Source organism: Rhinatrema bivittatum, chromosome 15 (assembly GCF_901001135.1).
Source record: "Rhinatrema bivittatum chromosome 15, aRhiBiv1.1, whole genome shotgun sequence".
NCBI lineage: Eukaryota > Metazoa > Chordata > Amphibia > Gymnophiona > Rhinatrematidae > Rhinatrema > Rhinatrema bivittatum.
Genome location: NC_042629.1, coordinates 75,073,157 through 75,095,688, shown reverse-complemented (window position 1 = coordinate 75,095,688; position 22,532 = coordinate 75,073,157). Strand labels below are relative to the sequence as shown.

Sequence of the window (22,532 nt, the reverse complement as noted above, 5' to 3'; positions counted from 1 at the left end):
ATCCAATAGAGGAATTAGCGCATCCAAAACGCGTGTCCAAACCCCCCTGTAGCTAATAGTGCTCATCACATGGAAACCCAAGGCTGTTAACCAAACCCCGCCATCCAAGAAATCCTCCGCCCAGTCAATGAGCCCCTGCAATACAGCAAATTTTACACCAAAAAAGAAAAATCCTGCTTTCTAAGATTCCTCCTAATAGTATGGAAGTGATGCTATGTAGGTGGAACCAAATAAAGCAGTATTTAAGGTCCAGACTGTGCATGCAGGTGCCAGTGGCAGGAGAAAGCGGAGGCTCCTTCTCCTGTGCGCGGGATTCCGAGCAGGGCGCACGTTTGTCCCTAGCGCCTCCTTTTTAGCGCAGCCTGGGTGCGCCTTAGGAAAAGGGGCGCTCAGCACCCAGTGCCCATGCTCTGCTCACAATTCTTGCACCGGCCCCAGTGTGCACACATCCGGACCCTGCTTCAGGGAGAAGCTGCACCAGGGCGGGCTCATGTTAGGAAGGCAGAGCGGTTTCTACATTTTGCAGCTTGCAATCGGAAAACTTTTGTTATTAACAGTGCAGGATCATAGCACAAGAGGTGCTGCTAGATGAACCGTGCCCACGCGCATCCGAAGAGCGCGTGCAGGTGGCAGGCAGGGGCCGTGCCTGGTTCCGGGGTGCAAGGCGGCAGCTCTGCTTGTTTGCAGGGTCCCCCGGGGGAGCTGAGAGCGGGGAGTGGGACCCAGGTGCCGCGGAGCCTGCTCAGGGCTGGAGCCGACGCAGTCGGAGGGGGAGGGGAGGGGAGGGGAGGGGAGGTGGGGGGAGAGCCGTCTGATGCAGCCTCACACATCCAGCGCTGGGAGAGTGCAAGTGCACAGCCTGCCTGACCCTGCCGGCAGGGACCGGGAGTCCCGTGCACCCCCCCAGGATGGGGAGGGATGGAGGAAAGTTGCACGGCCAGGACCCGTGAGCCGGGAGTCGATCTCCTCCCCCGGGGCCAGGGGCGAGGCTCCGTGGACTCTGCCGGCAGCGGCGCAGCCCTCCCGCAGCTCCGCGCTGCCTTCAGCCGCTGCCCGCGCCCCGGACGCTAGGGCAGGGGACTTGCCTGGCCATGGCCGAGCCGGACATCGAAGACCTGGAGGCGGACACCTCCCGCATGATCCCCGGCCCCCCAGCCTACAGCCTGGAGGAGCAGCTGCTCCCCCTGGAGCGCCGCAGCCCGGGCAGCTGCTGGGCTTGGAGCCTGCTGGTCACCGCCGCCAACCTGCTGGTCCTGCTGCTGAACTTTCTCGTCATGGGCACCGTCTTCACGGTGGTGCTGCTGCCCACGGTCGTGGTGGTGTACTTCGGCTTTCAGTGCCACTCCAGGGTAAGTGCAGCGGAGCCCCCCCCCCCCCCCCCCTGCCCTAGCGCTAGCTCTAGTTCCCGTGGATTGCCAGGGCGAGCAGGCGGGCAGGAAGGCTACAGGGCGTCTCAGGGCTGCGCCGGTAACGGGGGAGCGGAAGGAGCGGCTGCTAAACCTTGCAGGGGTAGGGGGGACTCGTCCCAATGTTACCCCTTCCCCTTCCCTGAGCTGAAGGTCACGAGCAGGATGAACCCTGCCCACCTCCTCTGAACTCAGGGTGGCCAGGAGTGCACCTGTGAAGGTTGGGATATCAAATTGTTTCTTAATGACGGAGCCCTGTGATGGTTGTGTGTTTGTCAAGGGAGATCCGTGCAAGGGGTCTGTGTGTGCATCTGTGGGCATTTCAGTAAGTGTAGTGCCAGGCTTTGTGTGTGTGTGTGTGCATCTGTGGGCATTTCAGTAAGTGTAGTGCCAGGCTTTGTGTGTGTGTGTGTGTGTGTGTGTGTGTGTGTGCATCTGTGGGCATTTCAGTAAGTGTAGTGCCAGGCTTTGTGTGTGTGTGTGTGTGTGTGTGTGTGCATCTGTGGGCATTTCAGTAAGTGTAGTGCCAGGCTTTGTGTGTGTGTGTGTGTGTGTGTGTGTGCGCATCTGTGGGCATTTCAGTAAGTGTAGTGCCAGGCTTTGTGTGTGTGTGTGTGTGTGTGTGTGTGTGTGTATCTGTGGGCATTTCAGTAAGTGTAGTGCCAGGCTTTGTGTGTGTGTGTGTGTGTGTGTGTATCTGTGGGCATTTCAGTAAGTGTAGTGCCAGGCTTTGTGTGTGTGTGTGTGTGTGTATCTGTGGGCATTTCAGTAAGTGTAGTGCCAGGCTTTGTGTGTGTGTGTGTGTATCTGTGGGCATTTCAGTAAGTGTAGTGCCAGGCTTTGTGTGTGTGTGTGTGTATCTGTGGGCATTTCAGTAAATATAGTGCCAGGCTTTGTGTGTGTGTGTGTGTGTATCTGTGGGCATTTCAGTAAGTATAGTGCCAGGCTTTGTGTGTGTGCGGGAATGGCTAACGTCATCTGCTCTTCCAAGTTTCCTGATGATGGGACAGATGTTTAGGTACAGGTTCTCCTACCTGGCAGCTCTTGGGGAAGTAAAGCACAGACTGTTACAGGTCACCCAGCAGCACTGCATGCCAGGCTGCCCAGATTCTGCCCCAGGGTATAGCCGCGCACGGGGCATCTCTTTCACTGCTCACCTCTGTGCAGGAGCAGGGCATTGCCTGTGCTTTTCAGAGCCCGAGATCCTTGAAGATGAAAGATAAATCTGCCTGCCCTCCTAGGCAGAAATTTCCATCAGAACTAGACTCAAATGAGAAATAATGACTTATAATAACAGTCATCATCTTCTCTCCTGGAAGGGAAAAGGCAAGGGATGAGCAACAAATACCCTGCTCTTTTTTTTTTTTTTTTTCCAATTTACACAATTGTTGGTCCTATCCTGATGAATTAGCTGCAGTCCCAGAGCCTTCGAGTGTAAAGCTTTATCCTACAGAATGAGTGAATAATCACAGGGGCACCATTAATAGATACATTCATTGTTATTTACTGAGCCTTTCATCTTCATCTATATCACCAGCTTGCTGTATGTCCTTGTCCCGTACCCCAAACACCAGAACCTAATCAGCCTGGCACCGGCAGACCCAGCTACCACAGGAGTTTCAGCTCACAGCCCAAACCCACTGCGCCCGTGCGCGGAAAGCCAATGTAAGAGGGTGCAGGTTCTCCTTCTCCTCCAAAGCAGGAGGCTCAAACCAGAGAGGCAGGAATAAGCACGCCTGTGCCTCCTGACATCTCCGGAGCAGCAGAAGGCTCTCGCCAGGACCCCAAAACAGCACAGTCCCATATGAGAGGTAGGACGGTGCCCGCCTCGCCCCTACAGTCAGGGACCACCCTCAGTTTACGATTCAGATCTTGCACTTCATCTCAGCCAAAAAAGGCTGAACATGTTTTTGAAACAAAATAAATATTGCTGATTTAATAATAAAGATTTTGCAACACAGATTATGCTGCACTGGGAGTTAGATCATTTCTTAGCACTTTACTAAAACATTGCGTGCTGAAGGTTGGCACCTGTATTTTTTACTCATCTCCTGCGTAGTGTCAGAGTATCAGAGAAAATCAAACCACATAGAAGGATGCGCGTTCTTTATGACACGACATGAAAAATGCACCGAAACTGACTCTTCCATTTCACGTCATTTCCAATGAAATGAAAAAAAAAATCCACAAGCAAATTCATTTCTAGTTCATTTCATTTTCTGTTTTGGTGCATGATTTGCAAATTGCCAGCACTAAAATAGAAAACAAAATGAAAACAATGTACTTATTTAATGATAAAATGTATAGCCCACTCAATCCATGGTTCTCAGTGGGTAAGTAAGAGACTGTACACGTGAGTCAGTACATAAAGTCAACAACCACTGCATATCAAACAAAAGGAAAAAAGAAAAGCCCCCCGATTACATTTCCAGCCACATCCTTACAGTTTTGTAGGGCAAATTTAGAAAGCATTTACATCTTGTAGATTAATATGGCAACATCAATAAGCTGCTGGTATCAATAACCAGGCCTGCACAGTCCTTCTGGTGGGTTTCATTCTTCATCTTTCTCTTGGGTCCCCTTAACGACGGTCAAGCTCTGGAGCAGCGCGAGGCAGGCCTGGGTGGTACCCAAGCTGGTTCCCGGTGAAGAGAAGGATTATCCTTCTGTCATTGGGAGCTGACATATTTCCCTAGGCTTCAGTAAGCCCTGTGCACAAGGTCACGTCCAGAAGTGGACAAGGGTTGTCTTTTCAGCCTCTACCTTTTCAGGCCCCTTGCATGCCTGAATGCCTTGGTGCAGGGTGCTCTGTCTGCTCATCCAAGCATTGGCTCTGTGCGTATGGGTAAATATCCCACATAAGGATGTGCAGAGGCAAGATTGTCATCTCCGTACATCTTGTTTTTTTTTCATTTCGGGGGAGGAAGGAGTTTTAGGGATTCAATTCCTTTACTGTTTGTTTAATTTCAGTACAGTTACCAAACCAAAATAAATATTACATTTACAAGGACACCAGTCAGCACTATATTGTTTTATGGATGCAAAGCATCACAGCCCTAAAGTAATGGGGCTATTAAACAAGATTTATGTCAGCAGGGTACAGCTTTGGTTATGAATTTGGTTCATATGAAATTAAACAAACTGAAAATGACCATGTTAGGTTAAGATTACAAGTTCTTTTCCTGTTTATGTTCCTTCAATCAGAGGGAAAAATGGGACTTGGTTCCAGCTGTTAGCTACCACCACACTTTTTCAGTCACTGGTCCTATTCCTTTAGATTTTTTACTGGAAGATGATTATTTAGAACATAAGAAATTGCCATACTGGGTCAGACCAAGGATCCATCAAGCCCAGCATCCTGTTTCCAACAGTGGCCAATCCAGGCCATAAGAACATGGCAAGTACCCAAACATTAAATAAATCTCAAGCTACTAATACTTATTAATTAATAGCAGTTTATGGATTTTTCTTCTAGGAACTTATGCAAACCTTTTTTAAACCCAGTTACACTAACTGCTGTAACCACATCCTCTGGCAATGAATTCCAGAGCTTAACTATGCACTGAATGAAAAAGAATCTTCTTCAATTTGTTTTAAATGAGCTACTTGCTAACTTCATGGAGTTCACCCTAGTCCTTCTATTATTTGAGAGAGTAAATAATTGATTTACATTAACTTGTTCAAGTCCTTTCATGATTTTGTAGACCTCTATCATATCCCTCCTTAGTCATCTCGTCTCCAAACTGAACAGCCCTAACCTCTTCAACCTTTCCTCATAGGGGAGCTGTTCCATCCCCTTTATCATTTTGGTTGCCCTACTCTGTACCTTCTCCATCACACCTATTATCTTTTTTGAGATGCAGTGACCAGAATTCCACACAGCATTCAAGATGCGGTCTCACCATGGAGCGATACAGAGGCATTATGACATTTTCCATTTTATTCACCATTCCCTTCCTAATAATTCCTAACATTCTGTTTGCTTTTTTGACTGCTGCAGCACACTGAGCCGATGATTTTAAAGTATTTTCCACTATGATGCCTAGATCTTTTTCCTGGGTGGTAGCTCCTAATATGGAACCTAACATTGTGTAATTATAGCATGGGTTATTTTTCCCTATATGCATCACCTTGCACTTGTCCACATTAAATTTTATCTGCCATTTGGATGCCCAATCTTCCGGTCTTGCAAGGTCCTCCTGTAATTTATTACAATCCGCTTGTGATTTAACTACTCAGGATAATTTTGTATCATCAGCAAATTTTATCATCTCACTCGGTGTACCCCTTTCCAGATCATTTATAAATATATTGAAAAGTAAGGGTCCCAATACAGATCCCTGAGGCACTCCACTGTTTACCTTTTACCACTGAGAAAATTGACCATTTAATCCTACTCTCTGTTTCCTGTCTTTTAACCAGTTTGTAATCCACGAAAGGACATCGCCTCCTATCCCATGACTTTTTAGTTTTCTTAGAAGCCTCTCATGAGGGAAAGAGGTTAAGGCTCCTTTCTTTCACTTAGCCTTCGGTAATTGTTAAATATTGAGTTCTGGAATCAGATGTTTAAACAGTGAGGGGCTTTTCATTCTTAGGTTTTTATTATTGCACATTGTATGATGATGTTTTTAAGGTAATATTGCATTGTTCACATGTCTGATGTTTTAAATTATAGATGTTACAGTGTACCCCATAGGGAGCAAGCTTTTTTGGTCCTGTGAGTTAAAATGTCCTAAAATAAATAAATAAATAAATATTTTGCCACACCATGGTACAAGTGGCTACTACTAGGATGCTCATGGGTTCCTTTGTGCAGGTCAGCTTCTGTTGTTTTTAGTATCCAAAAGGCCAGTGTGACAAGTTGTAGTCCATCATCTTTCACAAACATTTCCATCTCCTTGTAGTGCAGGAGCAAATTGTAGTAGAAGGGCAGTGAACTCTCACACCTGGCCCATCTCAACTTCTAAGACAAACCAAGTCAGGAGGTTCCCTGTTTGATCTTTGTTATTGCTTGTCAGAATGATTTTGATGGGGCTGCAAACGAAGAAGCTCCAAGTATGGTGGTGAGATCAAGCACTCACTTTCCCCCGCCCCCCCTTAGGTGCTTCTCGGAAAAAGCTACACATTTCACCCCATCCATCTTGGACTTCCAGGTGAAGCAGAAGATAGCCTTGGGATTGGCCAGGCCACTGTGGCTAGAAGAGTCCATACTGCAGCATGGAGAGAGCCTCATTTCTGGGCAGCAGCACTTTTCCCTGAAGGCAGGGTCAGCACGACTATTAGGCAGGTCTATGCAGCTGCCTAGGGTGGCGTTAGTGGGTGGGGTGCAGCTGGCATACATGAGGGCGCCATTATCAAAATGTGAAGGAGTGACAACAGTTGCGGAGCGCTTGATAGGTCTGTGTGACCTGGTGTAGAGAGCAAGAGGAAGCACTGTCAGAGGGGCACATTCAACTCACACTGGGTTTGGGGAGATGGGGGGAGGGGGCAGTGGTACATTGGTCTGCCTAGGGTGCTACAGACCCTTGCACCAGCCCTGCCTGAAGGTGCAGGTGCTCGCCTTCCCTAGGACCTGTGGGTGCTGCCTTTCCAGCATCCCCAGACTGGGTCAGCCCAAGGACTGGGAGTCTGGGACAGGTGGGAACCTCTGCTTGCTGAAAGTGTTACAAGAGTGAGCCTTCTTTTCCTATTTTTTTTTTTCATTCTACAATGTTCTTCCCTCTTCTTTGGCTACTTCAGGCTAGCTCTTGTGTTGCTTTCTGTTTTTCACACGGAATAGGAATTGGGATTATTAAAATAGATTTATAGGTAAAGATGATTGTCCAATGAGAGAATAAATAAATGATGTGAAAATTATCTTATCATTTGTATCATTTGAATTCCCCATACTCCTTGCCTTAAGTACTAGACCCGTTATTAATATGTGATAGAAAATTCCCTAGATAGATATTAATGCCTGTACAGGAATTCTACATCTGTAAGCATCGTTGTTTGTCTGTTGAGTTATAACTATGAATGTCACTTTGTAAACCGTTGTGATCTATACAGCGAATGACGGTACCTAACATGTCTAATTAAATAAATAGATAAAACAAATAAAGCTGCAGCATCCCTTACACCAGTTTTTCTCATGGAACTGCAACTCCCAGTTTATGTAATAGTTTTTTCATTGGCTACATTGTCTCAGGATTAATAGAGGTATATCAGTACTTCCATGGCCATTCAGGGTAAGCACCGACTTGTGCTCTGATTATGTAACTTCTGTCCAAAGGTAACATGGATTCATTTTGTCACACACTGTTTTTACAGCTTGGAGCCATTTGTCAAGTCTTGAACTTGCGTAGTAGGACCCAGCTTAATAACTAATAGAGAAACCAAGGTCAGTGTGAATGAGCATGGGGGAAAACCCAGCCTGATAGAAGGGAGGAGAATGGGGCCAAAGGTGGAAAAACTTAACCTGACAGATGGGAAAACAGCCAGCAAGGGAAGGCGGGAGCTGTCCCTGCTCTAGAGATTACCTAGGGCTTGGGCTATTTCTTGCTTCACTTAGCTCTTTAAGAAATATCTATCTATCTATCTATCTATCTATCTATCTATATATATATGGTAATTTAACTCAGCGCATCCCAACTCAGCCCAAAAATCTGTATGACCTTTTAATGTTTATTTTAATTTCATCATGTTCTGTACTGTGCAGAAAGCAAAGCAACCAGCTCACTGTTAAGTTCTTGAAATCACAGCTATTTTTGTCTATTTTTACAGTTCCTTGTAAAACTAAAAATGGCACATGTAAGGAGCTGTCTGTCCATCAGTAACTGGATGATGTCCAGAACATTCAGTGCCATTCCCATAGACTTTCAACTCCAGAAGAAACAGATTTATGTGAAGGGTGAGGGGGGCTTGGGTTTCAGTCTTTCCGGGAACGTCCAGTAAACTGATGACTAGTTCTTGTGTCTGGTAGCGCTAAAGAATCAATGATTAGTAGCAATAGAAAAAGCAAGGGCTTTTTTTTTTTTTGCCTATGGGGAGTTTAAATAAGAAACCTGACAATATTTGATGTTATGGCCAACTTCAAGCTGGGGAAGCAACCAAGTCCACCTCAGGGTTCACTTACTGAAGATTTACCCCAGTGTTGCTGTGGTGAAAAGAATTGCACAGAACTTATCAGTGAAAATATCCCATTGTCTTTAATGGTGAAAACACCAGGGCAAAGCCTTTAGAGGACAACTTTCAAGCCTCTCTCAATCCACTTAAAAGTGCCTGCATGTTCCACAATGCCCACATTTTTAATCACATTTAGGGCAGGCATTCCTGAGATGCATTTTGGGAGGTTTTAGAAAATAATCCACTTAAGTTGCAATTTTTACTCTCTGTGCATTATTTTCCATGCACAGAGAGTAAAAAGCCAGTATAAAAGTTCACCAGTACTTTGTACTCATAACAAGTTTCAAAGGGAAAGTAAGTGCATCCTTGGTCTTTGAAAATTGGTGCAGAGAATGTAGCTAAAACGTAGCCACAGATTTTGTTCCAGTGTGAACGGTCTGAAAATTGCCCTGAAGTGTACAGAGCACGCAGGTACCAATGCTCAGCCTGTGCGTCTGTAAAAGAGGATGCAGCTGCATTCATTTTGAAATGACAAGAAAAATGCAACAAAGCAGCCTGTTTCCTTACGCCTTGTTTTACAATGAAACGAAATGACGCCCCCAACGAAATTCATCAAGTTTTTCATTCTCTTTGAAAAATAGCAGGCGCCCATCCCAGCCCGGTCTCCCACCGCTGCCACCTCAAAAAAACACAGCACTGCCAACATTTAAAAAAACCGAGACCCCCTCCACCCTGCAGACACTTCTTACCCATTCCTTGGGGTCTCTGTTCAAATGGGGCAGGGGCGATTCCCAGGTGATGATTTGAAAGCGGCACCAGTTGGTGCTGAGGTGGGCGCCTTTTTTGCATGACCATAAAACAAACTGGTGCCAGCCTCGGAGTCCCATTTAGACTTTGCAGATCCCACTGAAGGGGTAAGAAGCATCCATGGAAAGAAAGCAGCAGATTGGGGGGAGGGGACATAGGGGAAGGGTCAGGGGTTTCAATTTTTACATTTTGGCAGTGCTGAGTTTTGTTTTGGTGTGGAACCTGATCCTTTAGTTTCCTTTTGATTTCTTTTTACAATTTTTTCCTTTTCATTTCAAATAAATGAGACAAACAAAAACAACAAATGAAATTAAACTCCCACCCTTGAATAAAAACCAAAATGAAATATATATATATATATATTTAGTGTTCACCCCTAGAAACTATCCAAGTTCTGTGTGACTCCTGAACGTCAGGCTGTCCATCTGTCCCATCTTGTCCTGAGATCAGACACCTTCACCTGCCTGGAGAGTGCATCTCCCTCTGGGAACGTCCAGATTGATCCAGCTGCCCACTTCCATGTGCCATGTGCCCGCTCCGACTGGCAGAGAAAAGATTGGAGCAGGGCACTTGTGCTACTTGCTTCCTTAAAAGTATATCAGCGACAGCTTAAAACTGAAGCCAAGCAAATCCCAGCTCTCCTTAGCTTTCCTCCCGTGTGGGCTCTAATTCCAGCCCTGACATCTGCACCATTCCAGGGCCAGAAGTACTGAGATTTCCTCCCGTTCGTGTCCATGGGGAATATGTTAAGCTGGGTCTCATTTACAGCCCTGGCTGCAGCGCAGGAGAGAGCTGTGCCCCCTCCCTGCCTGTAATGCAGATTGCACCCGGAGCCCTTTACCCCATCAGATTAATGATGCCTTCCACTCCAGTCCTCTCAGCACAACTAATGACTCCCCCCTCCCCCTCCCCCGTGCTAGGGAAGACAAGATTTCACATGCAGGAAAACTTTAATGAATCTTTGCTTTTTCCTATATTTCTCACTTGTGCTGGGAGCCGGAGGCCAAATGTCCCCAGCAGTGCTCTCATGCTGCGCTCTCAGCTCCCCCTTTCTCTTCTGACTTCTGTTACCTGCTCTGAGAGGCCCCTCATTGATCCCTCACCCTCTCTGTGCGGGGATTCTCCCCTTCAGCCTCTTATCCTAGCCCATGAGTAAGGGAGATTTACACAGTAACTTAGTATTCTCGTCAGAGAAAGATGAAACGGTCCATCCTGTCTGCCCAGCAAGCTTCTTATGGTGATAACTGCTGCGCTGTGCATCTTGCCACCAAGCCTTATGATAAGGGTGGTAATATGTTTACAATCCAAACCAAGCAACTGTCAAACCCGTAACTAAACTACTGCTAGCAACGTTTTCACAGGGTGAGCAGCCTTCCTGATATTTCAGACAGTGCCGCTGCTTGAACGCGCTTTGCTTTTGGACTTGGCCACAGAAGCAGCCCCGAGCTTTGTCCCTAATGTCTGCGTATCAGTACCCCAGACCATAAAAAAGTCAGGGCCCAGCATTGGCTGTATTCAGAATTGAATACCCCCCACCCTTGCTGACAAAGCAGAGAGCGTTGTTGCAATTGTGTCAAAAACATCAAGGCTAATTGGTTAAGGGTAGTAATCCCCATGCCTTCTGATTAAGGGCAGTAACTGCCGCTCTGTGCAGGTTACCCCCATGCACCCTTTTCTTTATTATCATCCACGAGCCTTTAGGATCCTTAGGGGTAGATTTTATAATTTTGCGCGAGCGCATACTTTTGTTCGCGCACCAGGCGCGAACAAAAGTATGCTGGATTTTATAAGATACGCGCGTAGCCGTGCGTATCTTATAAAATCCGGGGTCGGCGCGCGCAAGGGGGTGCACATTTCTGCAACCTGCGCGCGCTGAGCCCAGCGCGTGCTGCCTGTTCCCTTCCCCTACCTAACCCACCCCCCCCCCGGCCCTATCTAAACCCTCCCCCTTACCTTTGTTGGCAGATTTACGCCTGCTGAAAGCAGATGTAAATTTGTGCGCGCCAGCAAGCTGCTTGCGCGCCATCACCCGACCCAGGAGCTGGTCCGGAGGCCTCGACCACTCCCCCGGGCCGACGCCATGCCCCCGGGCCCGCCCCCGAAACGCCGTGTCACGCCCCCGAAACGCCACGTCATTTTCGGAACGCCCCTGACATGCCCCCAACACGCCCCTTTTATGAAGCCCCGGGGCTCTGCGCGTGCCAGCGGCCTATGCAAAATAGGCGCATGAGGGACCTGCGCGCGTAAATCCGGCCGGATTTACGCGCGCAGGGCATTTAAAATCCGGCCGTTAGAGTTTATCCCATGCCCATTTGGGTACAACTTAGTTATGCATATTTTATACAACCCATTTCGAAAAGCACTGAAATGTCATCAGAGACCCTAAAAAATATAGTGAGCTATGGCACTGAACAGGAACCCTGAGCACCTGAATGGCAGAGTCTTCTGAGGGTTGGGGATTAAGAAGAGCGGGGCTTAGTCATTCTGTTAAGGATGACCTGAATCAGGTGGCAACACTAGTGCTAGACTGCTCAACACCATAAACTGGGGGGTGCGCGTGCCTGAGATGAGTTACTGAATACTTCATCCCGTTTTTAATCATTGACAGCTCAGTCTTACTGGTTGGCTTGTTAATTATCACCAATGAAATTAGTCAACTGGGATTAATTTAGAATTGCAAAATGACAGAATGCCGACAGCTTGCGCTGTACCAGCACTGCCATTAGTTTACTGGGAGAGTTTTCAGTTGTTACCTTGCTGACACGTTGACATTGCTCATGTTGTAGCCCTCTGGAGAGAGCAGGAACCTTGCCACCTCATTCTGGTCCGCTTCTCTTTTAAATCCCATTTCCATACATTCTGAGATGTCTTCTAAGGAATATTGAAGGAAAGCTGATCGAGCCTGTCACGTTATCAAACCAGCTGGCTCCGTTTTTCGAGACTGGTTCACCTAATCCTCATTTTGCACATAATTGTAATCTCCAAGTCCAGCCACGCAGGAGGGTAAAACAGGTCTGGATCAGCCATCCCTGAAAACCCGGAGGTATTTGGGAATCACACCATCGGAGTTGAACTGGCTTAGGAGGCAAAGCTACTGTTGACTCAGCCAAGGATTTTTCCTGATCGCTTGCATGAGGACAGAGGATGTTCGGCTCTTATCTGCCTGCAACACAGACAATACAAGCACCGGCACTGGAGATACATTTGCCTAGGCCAAGCTCAGCCCTGGCAGGACCTTCACTCTGTTGACTAAGCCTTCCATGTTGCTGGGTGTCACCATTTGAAAAGGAGTGAGGAGGAGACAATGGTGACAGATCAGTTCTCTCTTTTCATTGCAAGGAAACCCCCTATCTATCCCGGGGCCCGATGTGATAAGACAGGACTTAAAATGGGCATTGTATGTCTCTACATGCATTGCTTCTTTATAATTACCCTGGTATCCATCTTATGGTTTTAAATAACTAATCACAAAGTTTACATTCAGAGCAGGAAGCTAAGTGTATGCACCCAAAACCAAAATCATGCGCCAAAAAAATGACGAGCTTGCAGAAATCAGATTTTGCGTGCCCAAACCATGATTTAGGAGCATAAAACAGTTGAAAAGGCTCTAGCCAGGCAGAAAGTTTAAAAAATGTCCTTCTCTTTGGGCAAATATCACCATTAGTACAAATATCACCATTAGTTAGTTAGTTTATTGTATTTGATGCATCACTTTTCTTGCATAGATCAAAGTGATGCACATTGGTTCTGTGTGCATCTCACTATCACTATGTAAGCTCTTTGTGAAAGGTGCATACAGTTGCACAATTGTCACCATTGTTCAGTGCTCATTCCATGTGCAACTACTGCTGTTGCCTAGTGCGGCTCTGGATTCATCTCAGTGCGTGAGACCTGAGAACAGCTGGTGGTAGAACCGTTGGCCAGGCGGGAGCTGCATGAGAGAGGGCCTTGTACACTGAAATGCAATGAATCTGGAGAAGCAATGGACACAATGAGCACTGCGCAGTAGTGACAATTGGGCTACTTTAAGGGCCTACCTCAAAGAGCTTACATATGACAGAGTGAAAATGATGCTGCGATAAGTCCATGGCCCAATGAGCTTACAAAATGGTAGCCAGTTGCACATACAACAATTCTGCATCTCTGACTCAGGGGTCCCTCTGTTTGGGGGCCAGGGGGTTTCCGGCTCAGGGGACTGGATTCAGATACCTCCCATGCTTAGTCCATTCTTGTAATATTTAGTAATTTAACTCCTGTGTCAGAGATGGAATAGAAGCTAACTCGCATTTCTGGGGCTACTGTCTGTCAATGGTGCTGTGCCAGTGTGGCCCCAGATCTGGGCTTCCTAACTGCAGTGGCCCACCCCGGACCTGGGAGACCCAAGGCCAGGATCCCCACACCAGGAACGCCAGGTCCAGGACCACACTGGGGCACAGTACTTAGACTAACTCTAGCCACAGAAATATGAATTAACTTTATTCTACTTCTACTAAAATACAAAAAAGAAACAAAACCTTGTGTTAAGCCTTCAAGACTTTAAGATACTGCCCTGCATTGGGGAGTAATAGGTAAAGCCTTTATTAAGATGGGATTTGCATGCAGGTACACTACCTGTGTTCATATTTGTGCACAAAACTTCTTGTTACATGACGAGCAAAGTTGTATGCACACAGGGGCGGACGGGCCTATCGAGGGATCAGGCTCTAGTCGCGTGACGGAGCCGCACTCGGGCAGACCACGTGGCATCTTCTGGGCCGGTCGTCATCGGGAATCCGCCGCTGTACGCACATGAACGTGCAAAGAGCTGTGCGCATGTTATTCCACGCGTTTCTCTAGGGTTAACACTGCCAATTCAAGCCTTGCTTCCCTTCAATCCATATCAAGCCCAGCTCAGCTTAATTAACTGTCAAACGGGCCGATGCCACATGGACGCGCTGAAACTGCGCATCCAAACTGGGCGCCCGCTTTCCTAATGTGCGCCCAATCCACCAGGCAAATGAGCCACTGCATTGAAAAGGAGGCACTAGGGGAAATTGTGCTCAATTTTAGGAACATCTGTTTTCCTAACCTGACCGCTGGAAAGACATTTTTTTTATTACCTAACTCCTTTTTTCGGTTCCTCCCACTTCATATCGCCACAATATTAAGCAGCATTTTCTGCTTTTCTGTTTAGGGGCCCCTCAAGACTTAATGGGCACAGATTTCTTTTTTCATAAGTGGGTAATAGCTAACAGCCTCAACAGCATGAATTCCCATGTGATGAGCGCTACCAGCCGTGCGCTGGTTTGGATGCGCTAATCCCCGTATTGCATAAGCGGTTACGGATGCGCGTCCCACCGTGGGTTAACCAGTGCAGGCTATTGCAGCGGCATAAACCAAGTTACAATTCTGGGTATCAGAAAAAAAGTGAGTCTCTTGCCAATTAATGGGAGAAGTAGCCTGAAAAGTGCCAGAGAACTCCTCTCTCCTTGAGACAGATGAGATAACTCCAGCAGGGTGAGTTGTTTTTCTTTTGTTCAGCCTTTTTTAAAATTAAGTTTTGAGACGTAGTCACAATCCAGCACTGCAGAGCAGATCCCACATCGCATGCATAGATTTGCATATCTCTTCTTTTCTGCCTATTGTTCCTGGAGCTAAGCCCTTCTAAAGAACATCTTAATGCATTTTTATGCCTTGCAGAGTTTCCCATTCTGTCTGGCTCCTCAGTTTCTCATTCTTCTTACAGCCATTTAACTGCCAGAGCAGCAGCGGATAAAGCTAGTGCTCTGATCCTAGTGCTACTCCTGGGGGACAGCGTCTGGAAATCTCGTTGGCCGGTCCAGTTCCATTGCCACAAAGGTCGGGGGTACCACCAGGATTCATCTTTGTAAAAGGCTGCAAGCTTTGCCCACTTATTAACCCATTGCGGCCGTTAGTCCTTTTGTCCCTGTCCTTCTTCCAGTTTTGCCTTTTTTTTATTTGCCACTGAAATCAGATTACGGATTCTGCTTGGTGTCCTAGGGCCCATCAGTGGCTGAAGCGGCAGATTAATTATAACTTCCAGTAATTACATTCAGTAGAAGGCTGCCTTCCGTTGCTCATCCAACAGGGGCCTATTAATGTGGAAAGCACATTTCCTCCTACCTTGAGTAACCTTTCCAAAACTCAGAAGAGGACAGCAGCCAGGCGGAGCGAGGATCCATTCCCCTGCTGCAGATGCTGGGCATGCATTGCACAGATGGGATCTGTTTGGGGTTTAACCTTACTCTGTCCAAGCTGAGGAGATGAGGAGATGTTGGTTTCCCTATGTAGCAAAGCTCTTGAATTTGCGGTGGGGTGTCTGGGAGGAAGGCACTTTACCAGTAAAAGAACTGCAAATAGCAGAGACTTTGGAGAAAGACTGAGGCAGGCTCTCTGTGCTCGGGCAAGCAGAGCTCCTGGCAGAGGTGGCTGCCGCTGCTGCCCCCATTTCCCTGTCACTGAAGATTTCACCAGGGCTGAGTATTTTCAGAAGTGAGAGGAGAGGCGGGCGCAGAAAGCGATAACACACAGAGAGCTGTGACCTCTCCCCCGGGACACAGGGAACAGTATCGGCTGCTGCCTAGCATTTAGCAGGAAGGAAGGCATTTAACTTGTTCCTTGCTTCGTTTGAGCAGGACGACCCTCTGTGTCCTGCATAACTGGGTGTCTCTCTCATCAGCATCCCACGTCCTCTAAACTGAGGGTTCCTACTTAATAAAAGGCTCTGATCATTTGATTAGCATTTAGCTTGTGAAGTGGCTGTGAAACGACCATCGGAGAAGCTTTTGTCCCCAGTAAAGCAAGCGTCCCACTTACACAGGCCCCCCCTAATGTGGAGAATGTGCTACCTCAGTCAGGTGGCAGATTATTCCTGAGGCTTCACCCATCCTCCCATACAAACTTCTTACAGTTCCTGCTTCTAACCCAAAAGTCCCACCCAGTTCTCGACAGCACTGGTACCGGTAGCGAGCCGGGAGATGGGATTTGATTTGAGCAGATTGGGCAGAAAAGGCTGAAAATGAAGTGTCCAGGCTGTGTTAGTGGCCATTCATTAGGGTAAATGAGTTCTTACAGCCGCTGAATCTCTCTCTGGGTGATCAATAATCTGCTCACTGTAAATTTAATCTGATTATCCTGCCTTCCTTCACCTCCTCCAGGCTATCAAATTGTTTTCCTTGCTTCCTGCCCTTTTAGTGCTTAATATAATTCATGAAGCTCCAAGAGAATATTTCTTCACGGACAGGGTGATGGATGCTTGGGACGCTCCCCCGGAAGAGGTAGCGATGGAATTCAAAAGGGCAGGGGACCCCCTGCGGCCAGAGGACGGGCATGAGGAAAAGGGGGAACTGGGGAGGGACCTGGAAGGAGCAGGAAAGGGTGGCCTGCATGCAGGGGCAGATGAAAAGCATGGGGAGAGGGTGGCAGGTAGAACTGCTGGGCAGACTGCACGGTCCATTTTGGTCTTTACTTTAATCGGGCCGATACAGTACAGTGCGCTCCGGCGGAGGGCACTGTTAGCCCGCGTTAGGCCACGCCTTTTCGACGCGCTATTTTTACCCCTTATACAGTAAGGGGTAATAGCGCCTCGAAAACGCACGGCCAACCCCCCCCCCCCCGCCCCGAACCTAATAGCGCCCGCAACATGCAAATGCACGTTGATGGCCCTATTAGTTATGCCTGTGCGATACAGAAAGCAAAATGTGCAGTCAAGCCGCACATTTTACTTTCAGAAATTAGCACCTATCCAAAGGTCGGCGTTAATTTCTGCCGGCACTGGGAAAGTGCACAGAAAAGCAGAAAAAACTGCTTTTCTGTGCACCCTCCGACTTAATATCATGGCGATATTAAGTCGGAGGCCCCAAAATTTAAGAAAAAAAAAAATTTAAATCAGCCGACGGCCTGCGGGTCGGAAGGCGGACGCTCAATTTTGCCGGCGTCCGGTTTCCGAGCCCGTGGCTGTCAGCGGGTTCGAGAACTGACGCCAGTAAAATTGAGCGTCGGCTGTCAAACCCGCTGACAGCCGACGCTCCTGTCAAAAAGGAGGCGCTAGGGACGCACTAGTGCCCTAGCGCCTCCTTTTACCGCGGGCCCTCGTTTGCATACTCGATTGCGCGCCCAGGAGAGTGGCCTGGGCGCGCATTGGGAGAGCGAGTGCTCGCCTCGGAGCGCCGGCTCTCCTGCGAATGTTAAAGTATCGGCCAGTATGTAATAGTATATTACTTTCCAGCTCTTATCAGATCGCATAGGTTAACACCACAGGTGCATCTGCTATGCTTGGCCATCATGGGTGTTTAATCTTTATCTTTGCCAGATCTGACCAAAAATATTCCAGATTTTCACATGGCTGTGTGTGTGTGGGGGGGATGGCACTGGAGATATTCCCAATCTGTATGGCTGAGCGACCTTCCTTCTGCATCCCATGCAGCTAGGACAGCAGAGTTCAGCTTACCAGTGCATTAATATTCTGGAAACTCGGTGCGCACAATCCCTTAACCTGTGGGAGAAGAGGGGGGAAGAGATTCCGAAACTGGGCCACCGGTGTAATGAACCTTGCAAGATTTTCAGGCAGGTGATAACTGGGAAAAATACACAAAGGTTTAGTATTGCACACAAGGACTCGGGGAGCAGTAACCTCATCAAACGAGGGGCGTGCGGACACTCAACCAGAAAAAAATGTAAAATACAAAGCAGGTACAAGCAAAAATGTCTTAAATCTACCGGCAGATCAGGAACTTGCATGCATTGCATTAGCAGCAATATTAACGCCTAACATTAGGAGGCATTCTAAGGGATGAATATTGAAATTCGAATGCGCTCTTCTGAATTGTTTCTGCTATCACTTATTGTTAGTGCTGCACATGCAAGAACCTTTCTTCCTCTGAATTTCTTCCTTTCCGTGTCCCGATGAAAGCACTGGCTGTTCAAAATCAAGCTTTTAAGAGGCTCACAACGTACAGGAACGTTCTGGAAGGGCACTCCCCAGACCACTGGGGACTACCTTGGCAGGAAGGCGGGCAGATCTGAAGCTGAGATCTTGTCTGTGATGCAGGTTCTGCCCTGGTGGCTCATCTCTTTGAGTGCGGCTGATGGGATTAGCGGCTCACCGGTCCCCTGACTATTGCGTTCCTCGGTACATAAGGAGGGAGATGCTTGGGTGGTGGAGAACTGACACAGAGACCTCGTGGCAGGGCGTAAACACTGCTTCGTGGATCTCCTTCTGAAGTCATGCCCTGCCGCCGGGCTTTCTACCATTACTCTTAGAGGTAAAGGAAATCAAACTTCAAATGACATTGGATCATTCTCAGCTCTGTGTCTCTGATTTTTTTCTGCTTATCATTCAACATATGTTCATCGGGTAGTGACAGAAAATTATTCTTTTGGTCTGTACTATGGAGAGAAAATATCAGCTAATAAGACAAGCAGCTCTTAGAGTCTGACTCACTAGGGCTTTTCTCCCATTCTTTGTTTATGGAAAAAAAAAGCTTGTTCTAAAAACTGTTACAAAAAATAATAAAAGCAAAGCCAGCTTTGTGTATTAGGAATGAGACAATAGCTGAAAAATGTACCACAGCTGTCCAAAGCACTACCCAGGCTCCTGACACCAGGGAAGGCAGCCTCCAAAATCTGAGCTACAGCAAAGGCGTCCTGTGTGAAACCATTGGTCACAAGGCTTCTGTTAACTTCTCAGAGTTTGTTTCTTCCACACAGAATACAAGAACCATCAAAGCAGAAATGCTGAAAGAATTTGACATCTACAAATTACCATGCTTTTATGATAAAACTAGGATATTTTGCTATTGCCATTCCAACAAATGAGGGAGTTATTTGGACCAAATAAAAGGCTCACTTAGGGAAGACAAGGCCATTGTGGAAAGACTACATTATTTTTTTGCTTTACTGTTTACTGAGGAGGATGTTAGGGAGAAACCCGTGCCAGAAACAGTATTTAATGGTGATGATTCAGAGGAACTGAAAGAAAACATGGTGAATCTGGAAGATGTAATAAGGCAAACTGACAAACTAAAGAGTAGCAAATCACCTGGACCAGATGGTTTACACTCCTAGAGTTCTCAAAAAAAAAAAAAAGAAAGAAAGAAATTGAATGAACCCTTGGTCCGACCCAATACTTTGGAGTTGGGGGTGTATGGAATTCTTAGATTCTTCCCCCTCTCCCCTCTCTCCCCCAAACAGAAATGAACTGAGCTTCTCTGGACACTGACTTTGGTGATATTTTTGCAGCTTGAAGCTATTTATAATACCTGGATGGGCCAACAGGTCCTTATCTGCCATCATATACAGAAGAAATGCCATGCTGGGTCAGGCCAGTGAGCCAGTGAGCCCAGGAGCCTGTCTGGATTGGCCAATCCAGGTCACTTAAAAAAACCCAGAAAATGCCATCCCTGTTACTCATTCCCCAATACAGGAGGAGACGATCCCTAAGCCTGCCTGGCTGATAAGTGTTAATGGACCCCTCCTCCAGAAACTTGTCCAAACCTTTGTTAAACCCAGCTGTGCTATTAACTTTGACCACGTCCTCTGGCAACAATTTCCACAGCTATGCGGAGTATGGATGCAGTAGAGCGTAGATCAAAGAGCCGGGTCCGAGTTCCCTGCTAACTGTGCCCTGAATCCCTGACTGTGTACTGTGCAGTGTGCACTGACTTTGTGTCAGCCGGGGAGCTGGAGCCACTGCATCTTCCTACTTTTTGTAGAAGGAAAATAATAAGATAATCCACGTGACTGAAGCCCATCTCAGGGGCCTGATTATTTCTGTCTAAGCATTTTACCAGAAGCTCTGTCCATGGATTAAGGCACCTATAGATGAGGAAGGAAGGACAGGGTCAGCATTATTTCATGCAGCAACCTCAGGAAATGACTTTTATAAACAAAGGCAAAGGGGAAAAGAACAAAAATAATAACTGGAAATGTAAAGCACAGACCTTGTTATAAATAGCATCAGTGTCAAAGGAACAAACAGGAACCTGGGTCTGCAAAGTTCATTATTACCCTGACAATGAAGGGGTTTCGTTTTGAAAAGGCCTCTGAGACGCCTCAAAATGTGATGGCTGTAGCACAGCTGTGGAGATGTTTATTACACTAAGAGTTATTAGATGACTCCATAACATAAAGAAATATGATCTAGGACATGCCGAGTCACTCCTTGTTTAGGTTTTTACCCAAGATACCTGTAGTTTCTGTTTTTCTGAAAGAAATTGGTATTAAAAGCCCATAGCTGCAATGGAGTAAGGCCAGAAGTGGCTCAACCTTCTCTCACACTCACCCCTACCTCTACCCCAGCGGCCACAAACAGGTCTGGTCTTCAGAGCAAACTATGTATGTTGGCTTTATTCTGGGACCAAATGTTTGGACAGCCTTTGAAGACCAGACCTGAGAACCCCTGAGAGAAGAAGAAGACAGAGCACAATTTAAACCAAGGTTTACCGAAACCCCAAAGTGATTTTGCCAATCCCTTGAGGAGAAACAATATCTACTATAATGGGAGAGGAAATCATGGGGGCCTCATCAAGGAAACATAGGAAATATTAGTGCAACCTTCTGAGCAGCGTTTGGCTTTCAAGTGCCTCTAGGTACAGAGGTGGAATGAGGGAGGGGGATGGGGTGCCTTCCTCTGACCTGTGCCAGTGGTCACTACGTCCGAGTGGCACAGAGGTGGGCTGCTAGGGATTCCAGTTTACAGCCTGTACCCCTCTGCACCTTTGGGGGCAGACGTGCAAGAGCGCTGCCGCTCAGGATGAGTGGGGCTTGGGGGAGCCCAGCACCCCTAGGCATTTGACTATTTCCCTCGCTGGAGAATCCAGGCCTTGCAAGGCTGGTGGAATTAGTTTTAAATGCATCCAAGACTGAAGGCTCTTCATTTTGCAGTTTAAGACTGGTTTGAAGACAATTTCGAAATTCGTTCATTAAGAATGTTCATTTTTCTTGCTCACTGCTTCAGACACTTCATTCTTCTGGGAAATGGTATACAAATATTTTAAAATAATTTAAATATGTAAATAAAGACTGCCCAGTAGTGGTTCCCGTGATACAGGAAGATTTGCTGAGTTTGGCTTGACAGGATGAGGGAAGGAGTTATGCCGAAGGGAAATTTGTATTCTGGCTTTGTTACTGTGCTGTTTGCCTGCAGTGCCGCATGAAATCAAGAAGTCTTACAGGTAAAGGAGAGCAGGTCTGGTGCCTGCCGCCCTGAGGGAGGCGTGGGAGGGAATATGCAGAAGCTGCCAGTGCAAAGCTCTGGAGTCTTTGTCCTTGAAAGGTTCACAGTAGAAAGAGCTATTGAGATAAGGCAACCTGAAGAGGCAGGTAAGAGGCTGTAGGTTTCAGGCACTCCTGAAGAGGTTGCATGCATTCCTTCATTGGAAAAGTCGAGAGGCGGAGGATGAGGTGTTTAACCCTCTAGACCAGATTTCCCCCTCCCAGTTATCAGAAAGGATAGGGAGAGTCATTTGTGCAAGGGCATTTTCTGCAAGTGAGGTCCGTTATGAAATTGCTTGCCTGCTATGTGGGCTTACCCGGTGTGTGCGGAGGCTCTCTGTCTGGGAGGGAAGGGCTTGCACTTATCTGCATAGTTTTGCAATTTGAAAAATGTGCAGGTGAAATTCCCCCCCTAAACTCCCGGCACAGATAATAGCAGGTGTAATTGTGTGCAGGGGGTATTTTTTGTGGGATATTTTTCAAGGTGACCTTATGCATATAATTTCACTTCCAAAAGCGGTGTAACTGCTGCACATTTTTGCTGTCAGTTTTGTTGGCCTATTACAAAAGTATCCTCTTCCAGGAGAGATGGGAAAGGGAATACAGGGGGGAAAAAAAAAAAGAAAAGTGTAGGGAGAGAAGGAAAAGAAAAAAAAGACTTTGAAGGGGTTGTGAAACGCATGAAATGAAGATTTAGCCATCTCCTGGGGAGGGCAGTCAGGCGCTGCCTTTACCCAAGGTCCTCCAAGCACTGATGGAGAGAAGTGAGGACAATTTCATGAAGCTTTTGTGCCAAGAGTCTGCGCGTCTCTACCCCCTCTACCCTACATTTTATTTCTAGCTTTTCAGGCCTTTTTTTTTTTTTTAATTTTAACACTATAAATGGATGTGAGGTGACAGAAATAGGTTTCATTAGCAAATGAAATAACTATTGAATTGCCTGTAAACAACACATACCTAGCGGTGAGCCCTCAGACAGCACTTTCCAGAAAGATATTTGCC

The 22,532-nt window shown here is 47.0% G+C and overlaps 1 protein-coding gene across 1 annotated transcript in view; it reads left to right on the top strand.

The window, feature by feature from the left end:
- Nucleotides 1-809: 809 nt before the first annotated feature.
- Nucleotides 810-22,532, top strand: part of TMEM88B (transmembrane protein 88B) — a 57,440-nt gene continuing 35,717 nt past the window's right edge. The window contains exon 1 of the mRNA XM_029577819.1: nucleotides 810-1,349. Coding sequence (XP_029433679.1) covers nucleotides 1,092-1,349 — 258 coding nt within the window. The 5' untranslated portion in view covers nucleotides 810-1,091. The remainder of the gene's footprint in view (nucleotides 1,350-22,532) is intronic.